Source organism: Plasmodium malariae (assembly GCF_900090045.1).
Source record: "Plasmodium malariae genome assembly, chromosome: 10".
In the NCBI taxonomy this organism is placed as follows: Eukaryota; Apicomplexa; class Aconoidasida; order Haemosporida; family Plasmodiidae; genus Plasmodium; species Plasmodium malariae.
This window is the reverse complement of record NC_041784.1, coordinates 1,476,252-1,500,992: the sequence shown is the minus strand read 5'-3', so window position 1 is coordinate 1,500,992 and position 24,741 is coordinate 1,476,252. Positions and strand designations below refer to the sequence as shown.

Here is a 24,741-nt window from a genome sequence, read left to right as displayed (position 1 = left end):
AGAAAAAAAAGATATCTCACCCAATCAAGTCTACATAAATTCTACATACATTTTATATGTACGGGTCATTTTATTTTCAAGCAGGCTAACTTCATTACGCTTTCTTAAATTGTGCAGTTTTATCGCATTTAGTAGTAAAGAAAAGAGTGCCATTATATATGTATGTGTGTTTTACCTGACTGTGCAAGCTCTTAATTATACCATCTTTCCCTTCGTTTTTCCTTCATTTTCTCCTCATTTTCTCTTGATTTTATTTTATTTTTTTTTTTTGTTACGGATATCTAAACATAATTCGCCCACTTATAGTTCCTTTTTCGAACTGCAATTTTTATCTTTTTCAAAAGCGCGTTGAAATAGTTGATATAGTTGAAGATGCCGAGAATGCCGAAGAAGCATAAAAAATGATCTTCATTTATGAAAGAATTGAAACAACAAAAGGAGGAAATATATAGCCCGTTAATGCAGAGTTTTAGCGGCATGCGTAATGAAAACTTTTGAAAGAACAAAATTGACCATTTATTTTAATTTATTTTAATTTACGTTTTTAATTATTCATTTGCTTATTAATTTATTTGTTTGTTCATTTAATTTGTTTTTTGCAGTAATAATAGCGACAATAAAATAGGAACAGTAACAGTAGTATTATTTCTCATAATTTTTATCGTTCTTGTAGTATTGCTCATAATTTTTACTGTTCTTATAGTAGTGCTCATAATTTTTACCGTTCTTATAGTAGTGCTCATAATTTTTACTGTTCTTATAGTAGTGCTCATTATTGTAGTTACAGCTGTAGCTATAATATAATTTATGCCCGTAGTAACATTTCTGAAAGATCGTTAAAATAAATTTCTTATTTTTGACAAAATAAAATTTGACGAAAAAAAAAAAAATTGCTCATTAACTAATTAGTATTACGTATATGTATATATATATATATATATATATATACATAATAGCATAGGAGAAGAAGGTCCTCTTTTTACGTTGTCTCTTCATTCGTTAAAATGATTCCTCAGTAAAATAAAAAAAAAAATAGTAGCAGTAGTAGTAAAAGTAAGCGGAGAAGGCACGGACGAAGATATAATACAAAGGTATGCAGAGCACGCGCTTTGCATTTGATTTCATTTCGTTTGACTTCGAAGATATTGAAATATAGTCATTTGGGTTGATGGATAGCCTAAACAAGATAAATTTAACGCAAAAAGTGAATGCAGAGTTAAATAAAAATTTGGGAGTTGAGGATGACACACTTGCAGAATTTATAATATATTTATGTGAAAAATCCAAGTCGTTAGAACAATTTTATAAAGATGTTTTTGAAAGTGGTGGGGAAATTGAACAGTCTGTTCTCAAATATCTATATGGTATTATTAAGCAGTCATCTCAAACAAATACTGATGGTACTATAAATGATGAGGGGGAAAAAAAAAAAAAGAAAAACAAAAAAGGTGATATTGACAATGACAGTACTGAATCGTTTGATGAATCAAAGAGAGAAATCAATGAAATAGAAAGGAAAAATGAAAAAATGAAAAAATATCACTGCTTAACTATAAAAAATGATGATAATATTGTCAGTGCATTTGAACATAATGTAGACAAAGAGAATAAGGGGGAGACAACCGATCCTCATCAGAGAGGCATGCCCCGACGGGGATCTTCAAGGGATAGATGTGAAGTGAGCCACAGAGAAAGGGATAAGGACAAGAGCGGTCAGGATAGGCATAGGGACAAAGATAGGGAAAGAGATAGGAACAGAGATAGGGAAAGAGATAGGGACAAAGATAGGGAAAGAGATAGGGACAAAGATAGGGAAAGAGATAGGGACAAAGATAGGGACAGAAACAGCGGGAGGCGAAACGACACAAAGCGGAAAAATGAATTGGGGCGCTCCCCCTATCAGGTGAACAAGAAAATAAAACACAGCAAAGATAAAAGGAGTTATAAAGGGGAGCACTACGATGATAAGGATAGTGGTAATGGTAGTGATAATAATCGGGATAGTGATACATATGACTATAATAACAGCTATGATTACGACGGACTAAGGGTTAATAATATCTTCAGAGGGAGTGTTAGTAAGGTGATGGACTTCGGTCTTTTTGTTTCGTTTAAAACTAAGGATGGGTATAAAGAAGGGCTGGTACACGCTACGGATATATTACCTAATTGTAAGAGACTAGTTAATATAAACGAACATTATAAAAGAAATATGAAAGTAAAAGTAAAAGTGAAGGGAATATTTGGAAATAAAATTAGTTTAAATATGTCTGAAGTGGATCAAAAAACAGGGAAAAATTTAGTGAATGATGATGAAGATATAGGAAAAAAAAGAAAATCAAATGAAAGAAATACCAATTATTATGCCTCTCTTTTTGATGATATGGATGAGGAGTACAATGATTTATTAAAAAAAAATAATTCAAAGATATTTAGTGAAGATCCAAAAGAAACTATAAAATATGAGAGTGTAATAAAAATGCAAAGTGACTATTCAAAATGGGAAATACAACAATTGATGAAAAGCGGTATTATATATGATGATAATTTAAAAAAGGAATATAAAAATTTAAAAATAGATGAAAAAATTGAAGATGAAGAAGAAATTATTGAAATAGAAGTTAATGAGAGAGAACCAGCTTTCTTAAAAGGACAAACAACAAAAGCAGGAGCAAAATTATCGCCAATACAAATTATTGTTAATGCAGAAGGATCTTTAGCAAGAGCAATAACTACTACGTCAGCATTAGCTAAAGAAAGAAAAGAACAAAAACAAAATGAACAAAATGCTATTTTTGACAGTATTCCCAAAGATATTAGTAGACCATGGGAAGATCCAAAACCAAATTTAGGTGAAAGAACAATTGCTGAAGCTTTAAAAAATATTGGAAAAAGTTATGAGTTACCTGAATGGAGAAAAAATTACATGAACAATAATATTTCAGTAGGTTTTAAAAATGCTATACCTATTAATGAACAAAGAGCAAAATTGCCAATATATAATTTAAAAGAAGATTTAATGTTAGCTATTAAAAAAAATAATGTACTTATAGTAATAGGAGAGACAGGTAGTGGAAAAACTACACAAATCCCGCAGTATTTACACGAAGCAAATTACACACTTAATGGTATTGTTGGATGCACACAACCAAGAAGAGTTGCTGCTATGTCTATTGCTAAAAGAGTCAGTGAAGAATTTGGCTGTATCTTAGGTCAGGAAGTTGGGTACTCTATTCGGTTCGATGATTGTACATCCAATGATACCATCATTAAGTATTTAACTGATGGTATGCTCCTGCGGGAAACTTTAAGCGACACGATGCTCTCCAAGTATTCCTTCATCATTGTAATTTAAAAAAAAAATAGAAGAAAAAAAAAAATTAAAATTAAAACAAAATAGGAGATAAAAAATGAATGAAAAATATGGAAAAAATAAAAGTTATAAAAATAGGAGATAAAAAATGAATGAAAAATGTGGAAAAAATAAAAGTTATAAAAATAGGAGATAAAAAATGAATGAAAAATGTGGAAAAAATAAAAGTTATAAAAATAGGAGATAAAAAATGAATGAAAAATGTGGAAAAAATAAAAGTTATAAAAATAGGAGATAAAAAATGAATGAAAAATGTGGAAAATTTTCGTTTACTTGTGAGTGCGCAAATGTGTGGTTTTTCCTGAACGGTTCATAAAATAAGTGACTTGTACAGGTTTAATTGTGAAATCTGTTCATACATTTGTGTGTATGTATATACATATGTATCTTTTTTGTTTGTTTTTATGTTTTTTTTTTTTCTAGCTGGATGAGGCACATGAACGAACCATTTCAACGGACATTCTTTTCTGCCTCCTAAAGGTATGCCATATTTATATAAATAATATTAAAAATAAGGCGAGTAATGAAAAAGAAAATTTACAAGGAAATAACAACGAAATTTCAGTGAGCAAAATATGTTTAATATCAGCAATAATTACGTTGACCTGTAGCCTGTTAAATGACAATATTTCATATAAAATAAAAGAATGTTGACAGGTACAAGGCTTACAATAAAGATATACCCATTTTACCATATGTTTAAGGAAAAGCATATCTAAATAATTTAAAAAATGGGAACAGGCTCTACCATTTTTTCTACATATTTCCGTTAAAAATTTTTAAAGAAGAAGCAATTTGATGCTCAACATTTTATTTTGCTACCTGAGTGCAGCGCGAAGTGGGCATAAAAGCAAAGGCGCGTGTATACATTAATGGTACATATAAATATATACGTATATGTATACATGAGCACATATCCTTTTTTGTTTTTCTTTTCATTGCTTCTGTGCACAATTGTTAGGATGTTGTAAGGAAGAGGTCCGATTTTAAATTGATAGTAACGTCAGCTACCCTCGATGCAGAGAAATTTTCCACGTATTTTTTTAATTCACCTATTTTTACAATTCCTGGAAAAATATTTCCTGTGGAGGTAAATAGACAGAATGAAATTGCTCATAATTTTATGAGTAGCAGTTTCCGGGGAACGTTTTGCGTATACATCGACACGTGTATCATGATATGCATCAACATAACATCCTTATAATATTTACACACATACGTCCACACATACTTCTACACCCACGTACGTGTTTGAGTATTCACATTATGCTACTAACTAATGTCCCTGCATTTTCTACCATTTCCCCCGCAGATTCTTCACTCGAAGGAGCCGGAAAGTGATTACGTAGAGGCAAGTCTAATAACAGTATTGAATATCCATTTGAATGAACATCCAGGGGATATTTTAGTATTCTTAACAGGTCAGGAGGAAATTAATACGGCTTGCGAAATACTCCATGAGCGTATGAAAAAATTGGAAAGTATGTGTCCTCCGCCTTTGATAATTTTACCGATATATTCATCTCTGCCATCAGATATGCAGAGTATCATATTTGAGCCTGCCCCCCCTGGTTGTAGGAAATGTATCTTATCAACAAATATAGCGGAAGCGAGTTTAACAATTGATGGTATATTTTTTGTAATTGATCCAGGATTTTGTAAAGTAAAAAAATATGATTCCAAACGTGATATGGATTCATTAGTTGTTGCCCCCATATCTAAAGCAAATGCTAAACAGAGAGCAGGACGTGCAGGTAGAACAGGACCAGGGAAATGTTATCGGTTGTATACAGAAGAAGCATATAAAAATGAAATGGCAGAGACAAGTGTACCCGAGATACAAAGAATTAATCTAGGTAGTATTGTTTTATTATTAAAAGCCTTAGGAGTAAATGATTTTTTACATTTTGATTTTATGGATTCACCATCAATTGAAACGTTAATTCATTCTTTAGAGAATTTATATTATTTAGGTGCATTAGATGATAATGGATATTTAACAAAACTAGGAAAGAAAATGGCTAATTTTCCAATGGAACCGAATTTATCAAAAATATTATTAACATCAATTAAGTTCAATTGTGCTGATGATGTAGTTACTATTGTTAGTATGTTAAGTGTTCAAAATATTTTTTATAGACCAATGAATAAAGCATTATTAGCAGATAAAAAGAAAAATAAATTTGTTATGCCTCAAGGAGATCTAATTACTTATTTAAATATATATAATAAATGGAAGGAAAACAGTTTTTCGAATTACTGGTGCCATGAAAATTTTATCCATTCTAGAGCTTTAAAAAGAGCACAAGATGTAAGAAAACAATTACTCTCTATATTTGAAAAATATAATTACGAAGTGAAAAAAAGTGCTAGTAAGAATGATTCAAGCAAATATGTAAATATATGTAAAAGTATTTGCTCTGGTTATTTCAATCATGTTTGTAAAAGAGATAGTCAACAAGGTTATACAACTCTGTTAACCAATCAGCAAGTCTTTATTCATCCGTCATCAACTCTTTTTAATAAAAATCCTTTATTCGTTGTTTATCACGAATTAGTATTAACAAACAAGGAGTACATAAGAGACTGCACAATTATACAACCACACTGGTTAATACAATTAGCCCCAAATTTATTTATTCCAGCAGATGAAAAGAAAATATCAAAAATTAAATTAAGAGAAAAGATTGAACCTTTGCATAATTACTACGAAGAACCGAACGCATGGAGGTTGTCCAGAAGAAAGGGATGATCAAATTTGTAAACGAGGCTACCCTGCTACACATGTGCATCGTGTGTAAGGTGCACAGCGGGTTGACGAATTGGCTGGATTGTGCCTCGCTTTTGTTTTGTCACGTGGGCTTGTGAGCATGTACGTATGCGCGTACGTATATATTTGAGCGCGTATATATGTATGATACGTGTACATGTGTGCACCTTTTCCTACTGCTATTGCTTTTGCTATTACTATTGCTTTTGCTATTACTATTGCTTTTGCTATTACTATTGCTTTTGCTATTACTATTGCTTTTGCTATTACTGTTGCTATTACTATTGCTTTTTCTTTTGCTGTTACTATTGCTTTTTCTTTTTCTTTTCCTTTTTTTTTTTTTGTGTTTGTGTTCATTTTTTGCAAAGTCATTTTTCATCTCCTTGACAAACCGTGCACCTAACTTTTAACAATTAATTGAAAAATATTTTAATATTTCTTCCAATTGTTATTATGTAAAAACTAGCAAATTATTTATTGAGTGGGGAAGCTCCTATTTTGAGAGGCTTCCCCGGGAAAAAGTCCACGTGCGTTCCTATGGATGAGTTCGTTCATTTGTTCATTTGTTCATGCATGTATATGCACACATATAAATATATGTGTACTTACTTGCACACGCAAAAAAAAAAAAAAAAAAAAAAAAATGAAAATGAAAATTTCCACTTTACACAAAAATTCAAAATGTCACTTAAAAAAAAAGGGTAGTTTTTTTTTAGGTTTTTTTTATTTTTATTTATTTTTTTTTTTTATTTTATACTTATACAAATTGAGCAAATAATAACTTAACTATTATTCTTGATGTTCATGTATCTTTTTTGCAAATGCTAATTATATTTAACATATAAGGTAATTTATTACAAAAAAAAAAAAAAAAAAAAAAAAAAATGTATTTTCTTTTCTAACAAAAGAACTTAATAATTTGATTTTAAATCTCTTATTGACTCTGGCAATTCCCCTACTACTTGTAAGGCATAGAAACCTGGAGCATATTTACTTAAATCGTTATATTGAGCCATCCATGATTTGGTAGGAGTTGTAATAGCCATAAACCCATTGAAATTTTCTGTGGTACAGTCATGAATTCTATGTCTGTCTCCCGCCATTTGCAAAAACTTGCAGTTACTACAACCGTTTTGGTAAAACTGCAAAAAATGGAAAATATCATAAAATGGAGAAGGTGGGTTTATATTCCCCTCTATTTTACGTCACAATGTCTTTCACACACGGCACACGTGGATGTACATGCATACTTATATATACATAAGCATATAAAAACATATATATATATAAACATACACATATATAAACATATACATATATAAACATATACATATATAAACATATACATATATAAACATATACATATATAAACATATACATATATATTTATACATGCATGCACGTAAATATGCGTATACAACTCCCACAAACATGCTGAAAGTGCAATATCGCTCACGCATAAACACAGTACAAAGTTTAATCAAACAGTATAGCACATATAGTGTCTCAATAAAGGATATTTTTTTTTTTTTTTTTTCCATCGATGGTGGATAGTTTTACCTCCATTTCTGTTCTTAACAAACGACATGATAAACAGGCACGTAATTTTAAAGCCTTGTCTTCTTGTGATATGTTCCTCGACTTTTTTAATAAATCTCTTCAAGCAAAAGGAGATAAAGTTATATGCACATATACATATAGTTGTATATACATATATATAATTATACATATACGTACGATTGAACAAAAAATGTTATTTACTTCAAGCTAAGGGTTCGATATATACATATGTTTACGTGTACGTAAACGTATCAATATATATACATATAGTATATACAAATAATATATATATATATATATATATATATATATATGTATATATATATGTATATACAAATAATATATATATATATATGTATATACAAATAATATATATATATATGTATATATATATGTGCGATACGACGCACGTTACTTTTCTGTCGTGTAGCAGTTATTCCATTTTTTTTTTTTTTTTTTTTTTTTATTTATAAATTATACTTATGTTCCGAGAAGGGTTCATCGATTTTTTTCATGTCACTCTTTTTCCTTCCTGTGCGATAAAAAATTTCCAGAAGTTAAAATTTTGTGCAAATATCAATACAAACTAAAATATACGTATATATATAAGTATATATATAAGTATATAAATAAATATAGGTATATATGATAAGCTGCTAAAGCACTTTCTTTTTTCTTGTGTTATTTCGTTTGGGAAAATAACCTTTAGAAGTAGTTGCCATATTATAATACGTATTCCCTTTTTTTTCTTTAGCTTGAAAAAAGGAAGTAAATAAGTTTCAATAAAACAGCAAAATATAAAAAAAAGAAAATAAAATAAAAAAAATAAAATAAAAAAAATAAAATAAAATAAAATAAAAAAAATAAAATAAAATAAAATAAAAAAAAAAAAAAAATAAAATAAAATAAAAAAAAAAAAAGCTATAAACAAAAAAGTTCTTAAAACGATTGATTATTATTTTTTATTTTAATTTTAATTTTAATTTTAATTTTTATTTTAATTTTTATTTTTATTTTTATTTTTATTTTTATTTCTATCACTAAAAAAAGAAGTTTTTCTTCTTCTTTTCGTTCAGTTTGCGAGTTTTCGAGTAACTAAAAATTGAACTATTTTTATACAAAGTGACAATATAACAGTGTTTGTACATTATGCTAATTTATATAAATACAGTATTATATAGAGATATGATAATATATATATGCTTATACATTTTTACCGTATGGGGGATGGCTTTTTTTTTTTTTTTTTTTTCGTTTTGAACGTAAATCAATTTTTCATTTCTCTTCCAAATATGAAGCGGCAGTGTGGTACGCTGTTGTAATTGTATATACTTAATATTTTTGATGCTCCCTTTTTTTTTTCTGTTTGAAAATCATTGTTTTAATTATTATTATTATTTGAACGCGTTTGATGCGTTATTTGTTACGTGCCCTTTTCTTAATATATACATATATATATATATACATACATTGCACATTTCTTTTGGAAGAGATGCGAAAAAGATGTTATGGCATTGTATTTACAAGAATTATGGCATTGTATTTACAAGAATTATGGCATTGCATTTACAAGAATTATGGCATTGTATTTACAAGAATACATTTCAAGTCCTTAATTTTCATATTTATGTATATGTGCATGGAGATAGCAAGAGCTAAAGTATATATAATAATATCATTTTATATATCAGCCGCTGTTATTCATTCATCCATACGTGAAAAATACTCATAATATTATTCACAAAGGGTTTATGCGAAAAACGAAATATGAAACTTTTTTGCGAATTCTCATTGTATATATATTATACATGAACAGAGAAAGAGATGCCTCAAAGGCAAAGAAAGAATTAACTTTTACCATTTTTTTCCCCCAAAAATTAAAAAAAAAAAAAAAATTTTAATTTAATTATGGATAAGTATTAAAATGTAAAAGTTGCTTAACAGTAGTTATTTTTATTTTTATTTTTATTTTATTATTATTTTTTTTTTTTAAATAAGGAATAACTGCACGTTATAATAAAATTATTCCTTTTCTCTTAAGTACATTGTTAACAATTTTTTATTTTAAAATTTCCTCATATTTTTTGCAATTAACAGTTGGAACATTGGAAAAATGGGGGTCTTGTGTATGTGCATACATATATACGTATGCATATATGCATATATATGCATATACATAAGCAGCATTTGTGTATATATGAAGATACATATGAACAGCAACCCACGCCCATGATTGCGTGTTTGCACCAATAAATTCGTCATATACTGTTAAAGGTCATAGTACACGAGAAGGGAAACACACTGCTAAATGTACAGAAGCGTAATATATATATATATGTATGTACTGATATAACGTTCACACGTATCGACGTGATGTTCATACGTACTAACATACATCCATACGAATATACGTCTGCAAATATACACATTGGAACAAATTCGTAAAATACGCTCGAAATAAGGCATAAGAATAGAACTCCTCTCCCCCATCTTACTTTACATAACTACTTTGTTTAAGTGTGAAAAATTTGTGCAAAAAGGAGGAAGAAAAAACAATACATTGTAACCCTATTTATTCTTATATAAATTATTTTTGCAAATATATGTTTGTTGCAACAAAAATTAGTATACAGTTGCACTACCCCCATTAATGATAAGCCGTCTTATTATTTTATATGCTAAGAGTCTGTATGAAGCGAAAAAAAAAAAAAAGAAAAAAAAAGATTGAACGAGGAAAAATCAAGGAAAACATGTTAGGAACTCTCATTTTTGCAACCATGAAAATAATATCCCATTTTGCGTTTTAATTGTAGCCTTTTATCATTTTGTACACTGCATAATTTATATACATTCACTTTTAATTTTGAAGTATCTTTTTTCCAAATGGGGGGAGATATAATAACACGTATCAATGATGTACTAACGTTAAACATAAAAAAAAAAAAAAAAAAGAAAAAGTATGCACACAAATGGCTAGCTATATTTCCATATCAGATATTTAAAAAAAAAAAAAAAAAAAAATCATGCACAAAAATGGCTAGCTACCTTTTCACGTTAAGTATTTAAAAAAAAAAGAAAAAAAAAAGAAAGACAAGACCGATAACGCGGCACAGCTTATATCTGTGCTAAAACATTAAAACAGCAGGGATACATTATATATACATATATATATATATATATATATATATATATATATATATATATATGTACCTGCGAACGGTAAGAGGAGATGCGCATATGTATAAACAATATATGTTACGTGACGTACTACGACCCCCCTTCGCAGTTTGACCCGGGTATCAATTTTTTTGCCGTTTAATGTTATCGTTTTCAAAATGCACTTGATTTTTATACTCAGAATTATAGTCTATCATTCTTTGCAAATATAATTCCCTTGACACAATTGTTTGGTTATAGTATAACTTACCAAACAATAGCTTCTTACTAGTACATCCTTGTAAGGACTTTTTAATATCAGCTAAAAATTTCGTAACAGATTCTTCCGCATTTGCACCTTGCCTTCCTTTAGTAGTATTATCATCAATATCATCATCATCATCAAATATTTCTTCTCCCTTTTCATTGTAATTTAGAAGAGCTGATACATTTGGAGGTTTCAAAATTTTAAAGAAAGAGCAAAAGGTACTAACAGCTACTATGAATTTTAAGTAATATTCTTGTAACACTTCACCATATAAGTAGTCATCTCCTTCCTTCTGCAATGATTTCGATTGTAGTTCTTTTGTAGTTTCCATAGAGTATTTCCCCAATGTGTCTATTTTGATATTTAGAAAAAGAATGAACAGATTATACAAATCCATGGTTTTATTACATTTTTCATAAATCCTGTAAATGTTTACCAAGTCCTCTAAAGATGATATGTTATCATAGTAGGGGTTTAAATATATTTTATTGTCGCATACAATGTTAGTATTAGGATCACTATTTTCTAAATTTTCTGGAAAAAAGCAACATGAACACATCAGGCTCCCAGTTTTATATGGTTTGGTATAACATAATGTTTGTAAGAGTTCATATTTTATATCTCTTGTCATTATGTCTGTGAAATCTCGATCGGGTCTATGTATAATTAGTTCATATGCTAGAGGATGATGGTATATTGGTGGTAGTAATAGTAAATATAAATAATCATGTACAAACTGATTTAACAATTCTAGTATATCTTCAACATTTATTTGTTTCATATGTTCACCATTTTGTCTATTTTTTAAACTGCTGTTCTGTATTGTTAAGTATCTTTTATACGCTTTTTTCTTCATTGTCATTCCTGTTCTTCCTTCATTTTTTTTCCTATACTTTGTATTTCTGCCGAATTGATATGCCTCTCCGTTTGTGTCGAACTCATTGTCGTCTTTAGTATTTCCTCTTTGCATCTGAGCTTCTGACCCTGCTTCTAACTCGGTTCTCATCTCAGCTACTAATCCCTGTTCCGGGTGTGTCTCATTCGAAACATTGCAGTTCACCAACCTTTTCAAATTTCCATTAGCAGCAGTTGTGGTAGTACTACCACCCGGTGCACCCTTCTTTTCATTTATGTACTGTCTTAACATTTGAATAAGATCATCTAGTTTTGTAAGGAGTGAATAATAGATAGAGTAGGAAACAGAATATACTGTACAGCTTTTTGCAAAATCGTCGTTCATATATGTTTCCTTATCCTTTTGACATTCTTTCTCTTTTAATAAATACAAGTAGTCCTCTAAATTATAAACAATAGCATAAACAGTAGTATAATATTTTTTAAATTCTTTTAGCATATCTAACAAAATCTCTTGATTTTTATAATAATAAGGAGTAATAATATCAATTAAAAAACTAATGCATTTTTTTACATCTCTTTCCACTATTTTATACAATTCTTCAATATATAATATACTTGTGTTTTCTTGCCATTTTACCTTTTCAAAATTTTCAAATAATTTCCTAAAATATTCTGCTCTTTTTAACGAATTTGCATATTCAGACTTACACTTAATGACAATATTAATAAAATTGATGGCAATGTTAAAGGCATATTTTCTTTCAATTAATTGTAGAACACAGGTAGGTAAAGACGACTCGCATAAACATTTATTTATATCTTTAATATTATTTATATCATATAAATTCTTTACGCATTTTTCTTCTGTGCTCTCTAGTAATTTGTCAATATTATTTATAAAATTATCTTTTATTTTCTTATTCTCATATGAGTAAATTAAATCCTTAAACGGATGATCAAACCACCAGTTTATTGCATTTGCTTTGAATTGCCATGCCTGTAGGTTCCTGTTAAATATGCTATCATTTTGACATCTACTTCCTTGTTCATCCGCTGTCTCATTTTTCCTTGTACCACCATTGATATTGAACGTACTTCTTCCGTACTGAGCATTTGTATCATGTTGATCATTTACGCCATTCTTCTCTTCATATTCATTTTTTATGCCATTTTGCAAATTGTTTCCGCTTCCTTCTCCCTGCTGAGCTAGCATTGTTTTACCGCTTAACTGATGAGCCATACCACCAGTACTGTGCAAGTGAACGCTATTTTTTCTTTTTTTTGTTGTTTCTCTTTTTTCATCCCAATGTACAGAAACCATATTCACATCTGTGCTTAATTTATCCGTGTTAGTAAAACTACCCCGTTCAGGATCAGAACTGAGTGAGTGACAACTCGCATTATCGTCATCTTTACTTTTCTTTTTCTTTTTCTTGTTACTCCTATTTCTCTTTAGTGTAAAGTTTATCAACTCATTGTCGGAGTTGGTAGGTGTATGTACAATTGAATCCTTTCCATGTAGCAAAAAATAATTATGAACCAATACATTAGAGTAGACTTTTTTTAAATAGGATAAATGTCTATAGTATAAATTCGACGAGTAACAAAGACAAATAATTTTTTTATGCAATGTTCTGATATCATATTTTAAATAATTTGAAAAAGATTTTTGGTTTGAACGAACAAAGGTGTATGGAGAGTACTCGGTTTGAAATTCCAAATTATCATTCCCTTGCTCATCGTTTAAATAATAATATATTGGTAGCGATAAAAAAGAGAGTAAATTATTATCATAAAACTCTTTAGTCAATATATAAAGAATATAAACCAAGTGACTAACTGATTGATTATTTTTATGTAATAATAATTTTATTGCATGCATTGTTCGAAAATTTATCATAAATGGCAAAAAATTTTCAAACAGTATACTATTACATATATATTCACAAATTAATTTATTGTTCAGTATGTCTACTGTCTTTATTCTTAACTTGCTCTGAGTATCAGGAGTAGTTATTCGATTGAAGAAAAACGAAGGAGTAGATACTCCTAGTATAACACTTAGACACATCTTGCTATCTATTCGTAAGTTTATCAACACGTTCAATATTCCATTCAATATATTTATATTGAAATATTCACAATCGTGGATAAGGACTACTACTCGAACCTTCTTCCTGCCATCCGCAAAGTACTCGTTCTGCTTATTGTATAACTCCAACTTCCTGTAGTTGATACGCAAGTTATCACTGTTATCATCGTAGCTACAGTAGCTTCCATCACTACTGTTACTGTTGTTGCTACTACTGTTGCTCCTGACCCCACCTACCTTTCCGCTATTAATGCCGATGTTATTGTCATTATTACTCTCATTATACTTATCATCAGTTGCATCCAAGGAGGGCGTGTGCACGCCGCTTTGACCTTTATGACTCGACCCCCCCCCTTTCCGCATATTTACCTCACTCATAAGTTTATATAGTTCAACCAGCTTATCTATGCTCACCATTCTTTTGTTAATTTTACACTCTTGGTCCATTTCTTTGTTTAAAAAAAAGGAAAAATTGGAAATACCACTATTTCTTTCATTTTTTATACAACTGAATGAGTCCCTACTGCTGGTTCGTCTTGTATGCATACCCACATCATAACTATTATCATAACCATATCCATAATTATCATTGTCATTGTTTCCTTTTTTCTTTCTATATTTCGCTAAAAACGATCTCATTTTATACTCTTTATAAAGCTGATTGTATATATTGTATATGGACGAATTTATGTTGTTAGACGTACTTGAGTTGAGCGAACACACATATATATCGTTATCCTCATATGGTTCGTCCTTACAGTGTCTATCATCAAAGCAGCTATCATTATTACCACTCCTATAATTATTATCGCTTCTTCCCTTTTTTTCACTTTTGCACAAGAGTTTCAAAATGTCAGAATCTTCGGATATCCTACCCTTTTTGTAATTCCATCTTTTAAATTCGTAGGATAACGTGTCAATGATTATTTCATGGTCAGCAACGTTCGTACCTGCTGTCATAAGAATCAACGGGAGTTGTTCATTGTTTGATATAGAATATAGAAAAATTTCTTCAAATATATTACTTAAATTTTTTGATATTTGCATATCTATTTCTTTTTTAATTTTTTTTATTATACATGACCATGTTAATCTAAAAGCTTTATTTCTTAACAAGAAGCTGTTTATTTCCCCTTCGTTGAGTATATTTATATCATTCTTTTTCATATATTCATTGTTCTTTTTATTATTTTTATTAAATAAAATTGGCATGACCACAGGATTATATCTGCTAAACGTACTCTTTTTCCTTTCAACAAATATATATTTTTTATTATTTCTACTACTTTTGTTTTTACTTCTATTGCAGATACTGTTGTTTATGTACTCCTTGTTAGCTGTCTTTAAAATAAACCCTTTCCCCTTATATATCGAGCTTTTTCCTTCGTTCATCTTTTATGCCTACCCTTTGTACTACTCTTCACCTTGTTATGTATGTATATATACATATGTACACAACTACGTATATACATAGTAGCGTGTGTACACAATTGCAAACGTATATATATTTACAAACGTATATATATTTACAAACGTATATATATTTACAAATGTATATATATTTACAAACGTATATACATTTACAAAACTTTATAATCACTAAGTCTTACACCCACTACTTAACACTTGCTCCAATTTTTGGCTGTTTCCCAGTTTGATCTAAGTGGATATAATATACTCTTTTCCTCGTACTACTAAGCTTATATGTTAGATGCCGTTAAATGAACGATAGTGAGTCTATCTTTTATCCACTTGAGTTAGTTTTAAATAAAAAAAAAAAAAAAAAAAAAAAAAAAGAGTCTTTAATAGAATGCTCGTTAATAAAATGGTGTATGCCTATTAAATTCTATGCAATCATAACCCATTCGTACAAACATTATATGGTTAATTTCTAGACTCACTATATTCTGTGTCTGGAAAAAAGAAGGCATGCACGTGTGCACATAAATGTAGACACATAATATGCATACATACATGTACATGTACTTATGTATACATGTACTTATGTATACTTGTACTTACATATGCACACATACGCGGGTATGCCTTCCTCCTTTCTAAGCACAAAAAAGCGCATACATAGGTAAAAACCACTTAACGAATATTTTTACCTTCAAAATGCACTTCTCTCTTTATAAATATATGTACATTAAAAAATAAAATTTTGTTCATCCGAGTATGAAGACAACGCTATGTCAATATGTAATTAACGAGCCTCACAAATGTATGTACATGTACATAATATATATGTACCTAATATATATGTACGGATATAGGTACATTTATGCACTATGTAAATGTCTATAAATGCAATGTTACTTAAAAAAAAAAAAAAAAATCAAATTTTATATGATATCTCTATATAACGTACACACATGTTTCATATTTTGAATTCACTCAAATGTTTAAACAAAATTGTGTTAAAATATGCGTATTGACATAATCACATGGACATAGATCCATAGATATATATACATAAACATATGTACATAGACATAAATATATTGACATAAACGCATAGATATAAACATATAAGCTCACTTAAATATGCGAAACATATTAGTCATCCTTCATAATTCAAATATCTTTATTTTATTACACACATATAACAAAATGAAGAATTGTGAAAACAAAAAAATGTGCATATTTAAATATAGACACCTCGGAATTATTACATGCGCGCATATGTACATGTGTGTACTCGCAAGAATATATATATATATAGTATGTATATATGCACATACATATGTGCATATAAGTATTTTTTTGTTTTTTCTTTTTTAAGAAATTATTATGTATAATACTTCAATACTGCTATATAGTTTTTAATATATATGCACATATACACACGAGAAATGAGAGAGCTCAAAATACAAATTACGTTCGTACCTCCGTTCAACACAAGGGTTTTGTGTCCACTTTTTTTTATTTTTTAATTTTTTACTATTTTAGTTTTTTCTTTTTTTTTTTTTTTTGTTTTTTATTTTTATTTATTTCTTTTAATTTGTTTTAATTGAAAATACAAAGCAAAGAAAAAAAAAATATGGAAAGAAGTATTATTTTGTTTTTCTTTGCTTCATTGTACTTTATTTGTATATGTTTTATTTCGTTTTTTCTGTGTCTATATTTTTTAAAATACATAAATATATATGAAATGAATAATAGAAGGATTATTCGCAAAACAGGGGCAAGCATTTATGTATTTTAATTTGTATTTCCACGTTTTTCTCTTTTTTTTGTTTTTGTTTTTGCTTTTTTTCTTTTTTTATGTTTTAACGTTCTCATATTATTATGTTTTAACGTTCTCATATTTTTATGTTTTTACGTTCTCATATTTTTATGTTTTTACGTTCTCATATTTTTATGTTTTAACGTTCTCATATTTTTATGTTTTAACGTTCTCATATTTTTATGTTTTAACGTTCTCATATTTTTATGTTTTTATTTTTTCGATTTTTTTTATTTCTTTTTTATTTATGCAAATTAAAAAAAAGGGCACAACGGTTCCACACATATATAGACAAGCATACATATCTGCACACATGTCTGCATATATGTACGTTTTTCCTATACATACATACATACAAACATACATACATACATACATACATATATATATATATATATATATATATATATATATATATATACTTTTATGCATATATAAGTAAGCATATGCAAAATGCATATAACGTAAAAATTATTGTTCTTTTGAACGAAAACAAGGACGAACGCTCCCAAGATGTACTTAAAGGACAAAACTTAAAATCATATATTTCAATAACAAAAAAAGAAAAATAAAAAAATATCATACAATACTATTCACTCGTATTAGTACTAGTTTGACTACTACTGCTACCAACAGCAATGCAAACTAGGTACACACATTTTTTTTGTCTTTTCAAAAAATTTTACAAATGCAGAATGGGAATAGTAAACAAACTTAAACGTCCACTTGTAAGGACATTTTCAATTGTATTCACTATATTCAAACGAAAAATTTCAAAAGGTATTGAGATCAGGAAAAAATGCGTTTAAAAGATACAAAAAAAGTGTGAGAACGACAAAAACAAACTGGGGAAAATACACAATAGTCTACAAAAACAATAATGTGTATAAGAGTAAGTATGTGTAAGCAAACAGGGGCAAATAAAATAATAAGCAAAATAAAAAATGGGTACGCAGAAACAAAAATACAAAAACAAAGATAAAAAAAAAAGAAAAAATATATAGACAAATGCAAACACAGACAAACGTAGACAAACATAGACAAACGTACACATAGACAAACGTAGACAAACTCAAACAAATGCAAACACAAATGCAAACATAGACAAACGTAGACAAACTCAAACAAATGCAAACACAAATGCAAGCACAGACAAACGTAGACAAACTCAAACAAATGCAAACACAAATGCAAGCACAAACAAACGTAAGCACAAACAAACGTAAGCACAGCCAAACTTAAGCACAGCCAAACGCTAACCCCGATAAACGAAAAAGATAAATTTTTAAAAATGTCTATGAAGTCTAATTTTAAAAGTATAATTGCACATTTAAAAAAAAAAAAATATATATATACAAACAGATACAACGACAAAACGGGAAAAAAACAAAAAAAAAATAGACAAATAAAAATAGACAAATAAAAAAGGACAAATAAAAAAGGACAAAACAAAGAAAGACAAATAAAAAAGAACAAAAAAAAAAAAAAAAAGACAAAAAAACAAAAGGATAAAAATACAAATAAGCAAAAATACATATAAACAAAAATACAAATAAGCAAAAATACAAATAAACAAAAATACAAATAAACAAAAATACAAATAAACAAAAATACAAATAAGCAATAATACAAATAAGCAAAAATACAAATAAGCAATAATACAAATAAACAAAAAAACAAAAAAACAAAAAGACAAACTACAAATACAGAAAAACAAATATACAAATATACAAAAACATAAAAGAAAAAAAAGAATAGCACAAATAGATAGTTATAATAAACGAAAAAGTTTATCACAGCTATTAACTACAACACAAATACCACAAAATACCCATTTTAAAAATAAGAGGACAAGCAAACTTACATTTAAAGACTGAACAAAATTTTCATACCAAAAAAAACAATACATTAATGTAAATTATATATATAAAAATATATTTTTACAAAAACAAAGAATACAAATTTTTTATTATTTTTAATGGGAAAAGGAAATACACGAATATGTATATAATACGTTCATATTTACGCATATGTATATGTATATAATATGTTCATATTTACGCATATGTATATGTATATAATACGTTTATATTTACGCATATATATAAATATATGCACGTATATGTACATACGCGTAACGATAAAAATACGTTTTTTCAATTAAGCAAGAGACGAAATAATTTGACAATTGCATGCGACTATTTTTTTTTTCTTTTTTTTTTTTTTTTTTATATGCTTTTTTTAATTTTTTCGTTCTTTCACCTTTTTACATTTAACAAATAAAAAATGCTTTTTATTAGCAAAATGGAAAAAGTAAGCTTATTTTAATTTTTTCTTAATTTAATTATTTTCCATTTTCTTAATTTCAGAGGTCTAACATAAATTCTTTTATTTCATTATATTTTAGTTTCTAATTACTCTAAGACCAATAATTTGTCCTTATTGGACTTCAAAAAGAAAAAAAAAAAAAGGTGGAATGAGCGGAAGTATATAAGCTGGTATCGTAATAGCACACACATCCTTTTATATATTTTTTTTTTTTTTTTTTTTTTTCTTTAATTCCCCATAAAAAAATTAGACGTATATGAATTAGCGCATAATTCAAATGCTTAAAGGAGAATAGTTCTTTCCCGAATGAAAAATTTAAAAACGCAGTACCGCATGGCAAAAAATGAAACGAAAATTTTAAAAAATATATAAACAAATAAATTACCAATATATACTAGACGTTCGTAATGGTAACTACTCTGTGTGTATATATGTATATGTATGCTTGCAGTGGACTTTTAGAAAAATATTTTTTTTTTTTCTTTTATTTAAATATTGAATACTTGTAATTTAAAAAAAACATTTTAAGCTTTTTCTTGGCAGCAAATCTTGCTAAATTAAAAAAAATTATTTTAACGTCCTTTTTGAGAGGATATTTCGTTCTTTTACATAGTTTATATGGGTACAGAAATGGGTGAATGCTTTTCTTTTTTTCTTTATTTATTTCTCTTTTCTTTTTTAATTATACCAGAATAATCATAATTCCTTTTACCTTTGAAGTACCCCTTAATTTTGTACTAATCGATGAATTTGTAACTGTTCTCTTTTGAATTCAGTAAAGAATACAATTTTTTTGCACAACCTTGAAATTCTGACCTTGTTCATACGAAATTGAGGAAACCACATATCCAGCATAACTTGCTAAACGAAGATTATGCTAATGTCGGTATACATATGCATATATATATATAATATTTATACGTACACATATGCTCACACTTATACATTTTTAATTACACATTTGCATGCACACTCTTTTTGCATATTCTCCAATACAACGTTTTATGACTGTAAAAAAAAATTGCAATCATCTGACGACTATATTTACTATATTTCATTCTTTGGAGAGATTAATAATTCATATTTGTGTGTAAAAAAAAGAAAAAAGGAAAAAAAAAAACACAAGAAAAGAGAAAAAAAGCAAAGTAAAATAATATTAGGATAAAAAATGAAAAAACAGAACTTACAAAAAAAGCTTTTATAATTATTACAGGTATATGTTAAAAACGTTGTTGAAATGTATAAAGTTTTTCCTTAATTCAATGTGATTGTTCCTCTTTTAAATGAATTGAAGATAATACGAGGCATAAAAAAATATATAAATATATTTCTTAAAAAATATTCGGTTAGTCTTTTTCTTTTTTTTTTCTTTCCTTTTTCTTCTCCTTTTTCATGTTATTATGCACTAATCAATACATTCATATTGTTTATTTTTTTTTTGAAAACACTGTAAATGGTCCGTAGTTATAATTCAAATATGACGACATGATAATGGACTGTACAACTGGGTACACACATAAAGAGCTAACTTTAAAAGAAAAAATATAATTACTAGATCAAATTTTAAATTCTTTTGATTGTTTTAATTATATTAAAGTTGTTCTTCTCTAAACGAGTGAACAAATAAACGAGTGAACAAATAAGGGTGTATACACAACAGTCATATATAGTACAAGCATCAAAAATCATGCGGGGCAGGTTCCACTACGCAAATCACCTTCAAATTCTTTAAATATCACTTGACTGTATGTTGGAAAAATTTTCATCTTTCTTCTATTTTTTCTTTTGACGATTTAAGAGCACATTTTTTACAGTGATAAATGCCATTAAAATGGTGAAAGAGAATTGAAAATAAGTACACGTGTGCGCGTGTTTTACATACATACATAAGTATGCCCATACTTATGTACCCTGTTTTTATTCTCTTTTTTTTTGCCGTACTTTGGCACCCCTCTTTTTTCCTCTTTTCAAATGTAGAAAGGGAAAATGCAATATATGAAAAAAAAAAAAAAAAAAAAAAAAATCAAATTATCAAATAAACAAATAAACAAATAAACAAAATGGAGCAAAACAAGATATAATAAAATAGGGTATACTATAGCAGAATACAAAAAATTATTTTACGTGGGTCGCACCCAATGCAAAATTATTTAATGAGAGAAGAAAAATGTAAACTATACTTTTGTGCAATGTTGAAGAAAATAAATGTAATCAAAATTGGGCACTTGGATTAATGCTTCCCAAAAGGAAGCGTAGCTCCGCTCTCAGAACGTATACATAAATACACATACTCAGATACGTGCGAACAAGTACACACACATGTACCTACGTGCGTGCATATTAACGCATAACCTATTTATCTACGCGTTAAGTTTTCGCTGCACCTGTTATTTTAAATTTGTACTTCCAAACTGGAATTGAAAAGAGGATAAACATATACATATATATATATTTATATATGTGTATATGTATATACTAACATACACATCCGTACCCGTAGATACATTCCCAGTCACAGCTATACCAGGATGGGGCTGCTTCGACCCAGGGAAAGAGTAATAGTGAACGCGATAAGAAGGGAAAGCAGGATAAAGTACAAGGCAAAACGTATGCACAAAAGATTTCGGTCATGGGCGCAACAGAGAGTTCGAGAATATTGGTTACCTATGAATGTGTCCTTAACAAGTCAGGTAAATTTGATGGATGGTCAGTATATATCTGCATGTGTGCAAAAGGCAGCAACATTGAGAAAACATGATTTTGAATTATGGAAAAGCTATAGTGAAAGGATATTAGAAATACGTGAAACATTAACACCTCAACAAGTTGGTTATATTTTTTATGGGATGGGAAAAAGTCGATTTTTAAACACCGATTTTTATGACCACATGTTAAAATATGTGGGAAAAAATTTAAATAATTTTTATAGCCATCCATTAATGTGTATTGCATGGTCATTAAATAGGATGTTAATAAGAAAAGAAGAATTTTTTAATGAATTTTGTAAAACTGTTATTTCCAAATTTGATGAAATCAGAATAAAAGATTTAATAAAAATAAATACGTCTATAGGTAGATTGGGTATAATGGATAAAAATTATAAAAATTTTATGAACAGACATATAATTAATAAACTGGATACAATATTTGCACAGGATTTTAGAAATGTAGTTAATGATATTACTATAATTAATTTATATGATGATGAAGCGAAGAAATATATATTAACAAGATTCACTAACATGTTTATATGTGCAAGACCACAACACTATAAAAGTGCATACAAATCTGCTGTAGCAGTGAGGGTTTTATATCCACATGTATGGAATTCTTTATCAACTAAGGTAAAAAGTTTTTATGTTCGATTAAGTATGAGAAGGATACACGACAGTAGTAGAAAACCATCTGACTTTCAGTGGGAAGTTTCAACCTGTTTAGCTAGATTAGGTATAGCTCATAGGAATACATTTTTATGGGGTTGTTATTATATAGATATTGGGGAAATTAATGAGAAACGAAATTGTTGGTTCGTTGATGGTCCTTCTTGTTTCTATACATCCACAAATATGTATACAGAACATATTAAGTTACAACACCAAATTTTATATGACCTAGGATGGAATATTAGGAGGATTGTTTGGTTGGATTGGCTTAAACTAGGAAATGATATCAATCAAAAAATCGAATTCGTAAAAACTGTAAGAGAGAAGGAACCCTTAGGAAAAACACTTAATCATTTTCCTCTTCTCAAACCCGATGAAATAAAAAATAAATTAAGAGAATTAAAGTGGTACAAAATTTGCAAAGATAAGGAAAAAGCCCATGCACAAGAACAGGAAAAAATACATCTCATCCTTTGAGGTGCAAAAATGGCTAATGGGAAGACTTTTGACCAAATTACGCCAAATGCAGAATGCACTAGGCGAAATGGGCGCAAAGGGGTTTTATTATTCTGTGGGAGAAGCATGGGTTTGTAGTTTGCACGCTCGCTTGTTCGTTCGTTAGTTTGTACATTTTGTTTTTATTTTAATTATTATTATTTTTTTTTTTTTTTTGTTGTTGTTCTCGCTCACTTTGAAACGATCGGCACACACATGTACTACATATAAATGTATGTGTGTGTTATTAACACTTTTTAAGTGTTATGAGGGATACTTCATTTTTTTTTTCTATTTTTTCAACGCCATATGTATTGTAGCCTTATGTTGTACTCCTGCACACATATTTTGCAATTCAACGTCTCATGAACATTCCCCTTTTCCTTTATTTTATTTTTTTTTCCCACCATCTGTAATCACCACAGTACTATCAAAATGAGACAAAATTTTTTTTTTTTTTCTTACCACATATTGTAGCTTAATTAAGAAAAAAAAAAAAAAAAGACAAACCATAATGTTAACATCTGTTTGATGGTGATAGGAGAAAACATCTTTTCAAGATTCGTTACATTGTTCTCTTTGCCATTGTTCTTGCTTGTTTGTTCATATTTTTAAGGCGATTTGGTTCATGCAAATGTAATTAAAAAAGGAAAAGATACATATATAAACAAAATTAAAAAGGCAGTAATTCGCTTTATTAGCTTTATTTGTTTTATTTAATTAATTTTCTTAATTTTCTTCATTTACTTTATTTGCTTTATTTGCTTCATTTGCTTTATTTGCTTTATTTGCTTTATTTGCTTTATTTGCTTTATTTGCTTTATTTGCTTTATTTGCTTTATTTGCTTTATTTGCTTTATTTGCTTTATTTGCTTTATTTGCTTTATTTGCTTCATTTGCTTTATTTGCTTTATTTGCTTTATTTGCTTCATTTGCTTCATTTGCTTTATTTGCTTTATTTGCTTTATTTATTTTATTTTATTTATTTATTTTTTTTTTCTGTTAATAAACTTATGGAATTTAATTTTTTTTATGTTTCAAAATAACAATTACCCATTTAGTAAAATTTAAATGGGTAGTTCGAGGTTATATGTAAGCAGCTCATGAGTTATATGTAGATCAATGTTACATGCAGGGTCTATTAAAAAATAAAAAGGGAAGAGACAAGTAAGATGAAGTGAAAGACAGAGCAATTCAACCGCGGCACTTAAATACAGTTCAACAGAAAA

General features: G+C 28.3%; 4 protein-coding genes across 4 annotated transcripts; 2 read left to right on the top strand and 2 right to left on the bottom strand.

Moving 5' to 3' along the window:
* Positions 1–1,168: 1,168 nt before the first annotated feature.
* Positions 1,169–6,125, top strand: PRP22 (pre-mRNA-splicing factor ATP-dependent RNA helicase PRP22, putative; the record flags this gene model as incomplete). The annotated part of the gene is made up of 4 exons (XM_029005616.1): positions 1,169–3,346; positions 3,797–3,853; positions 4,335–4,463; positions 4,686–6,125. The coding sequence occupies 4 exons, from the start codon at positions 1,169–1,171 to the stop codon at positions 6,123–6,125; spliced, it is 3,804 nt and encodes a 1,267-aa protein (XP_028862187.1).
* Positions 6,126–7,054: 929 nt separating this feature from the next.
* On the bottom strand, positions 7,055–8,425 carry SPT4 (transcription elongation factor SPT4, putative; the record flags this gene model as incomplete). Its single annotated transcript, XM_029005615.1, has 4 exons — positions 7,055–7,285; positions 7,704–7,800; positions 8,184–8,235; positions 8,407–8,425. 4 exons carry the CDS (start codon positions 8,423–8,425, stop codon positions 7,055–7,057), a joined length of 399 nt encoding a protein of 132 aa, XP_028862186.1.
* A 2,577-nt stretch (positions 8,426–11,002) lies between these two features.
* Positions 11,003–15,469, bottom strand: PmUG01_10041100 (conserved Plasmodium protein, unknown function; the record flags this gene model as incomplete). Its single annotated transcript, XM_029005614.1, has 1 exon — positions 11,003–15,469. The coding sequence occupies one exon, from the start codon at positions 15,467–15,469 to the stop codon at positions 11,003–11,005; it is 4,467 nt and encodes a 1,488-aa protein (XP_028862185.1).
* Positions 15,470–22,162: 6,693 nt separating this feature from the next.
* Positions 22,163–23,494, top strand: PmUG01_10041000 (RAP protein, putative; the record flags this gene model as incomplete). The annotated part of the gene is made up of 1 exon (XM_029005613.1): positions 22,163–23,494. One exon carries the CDS (start codon positions 22,163–22,165, stop codon positions 23,492–23,494), a length of 1,332 nt encoding a protein of 443 aa, XP_028862184.1.
* Between the last annotated feature and the right edge of the window lie 1,247 nt (positions 23,495–24,741).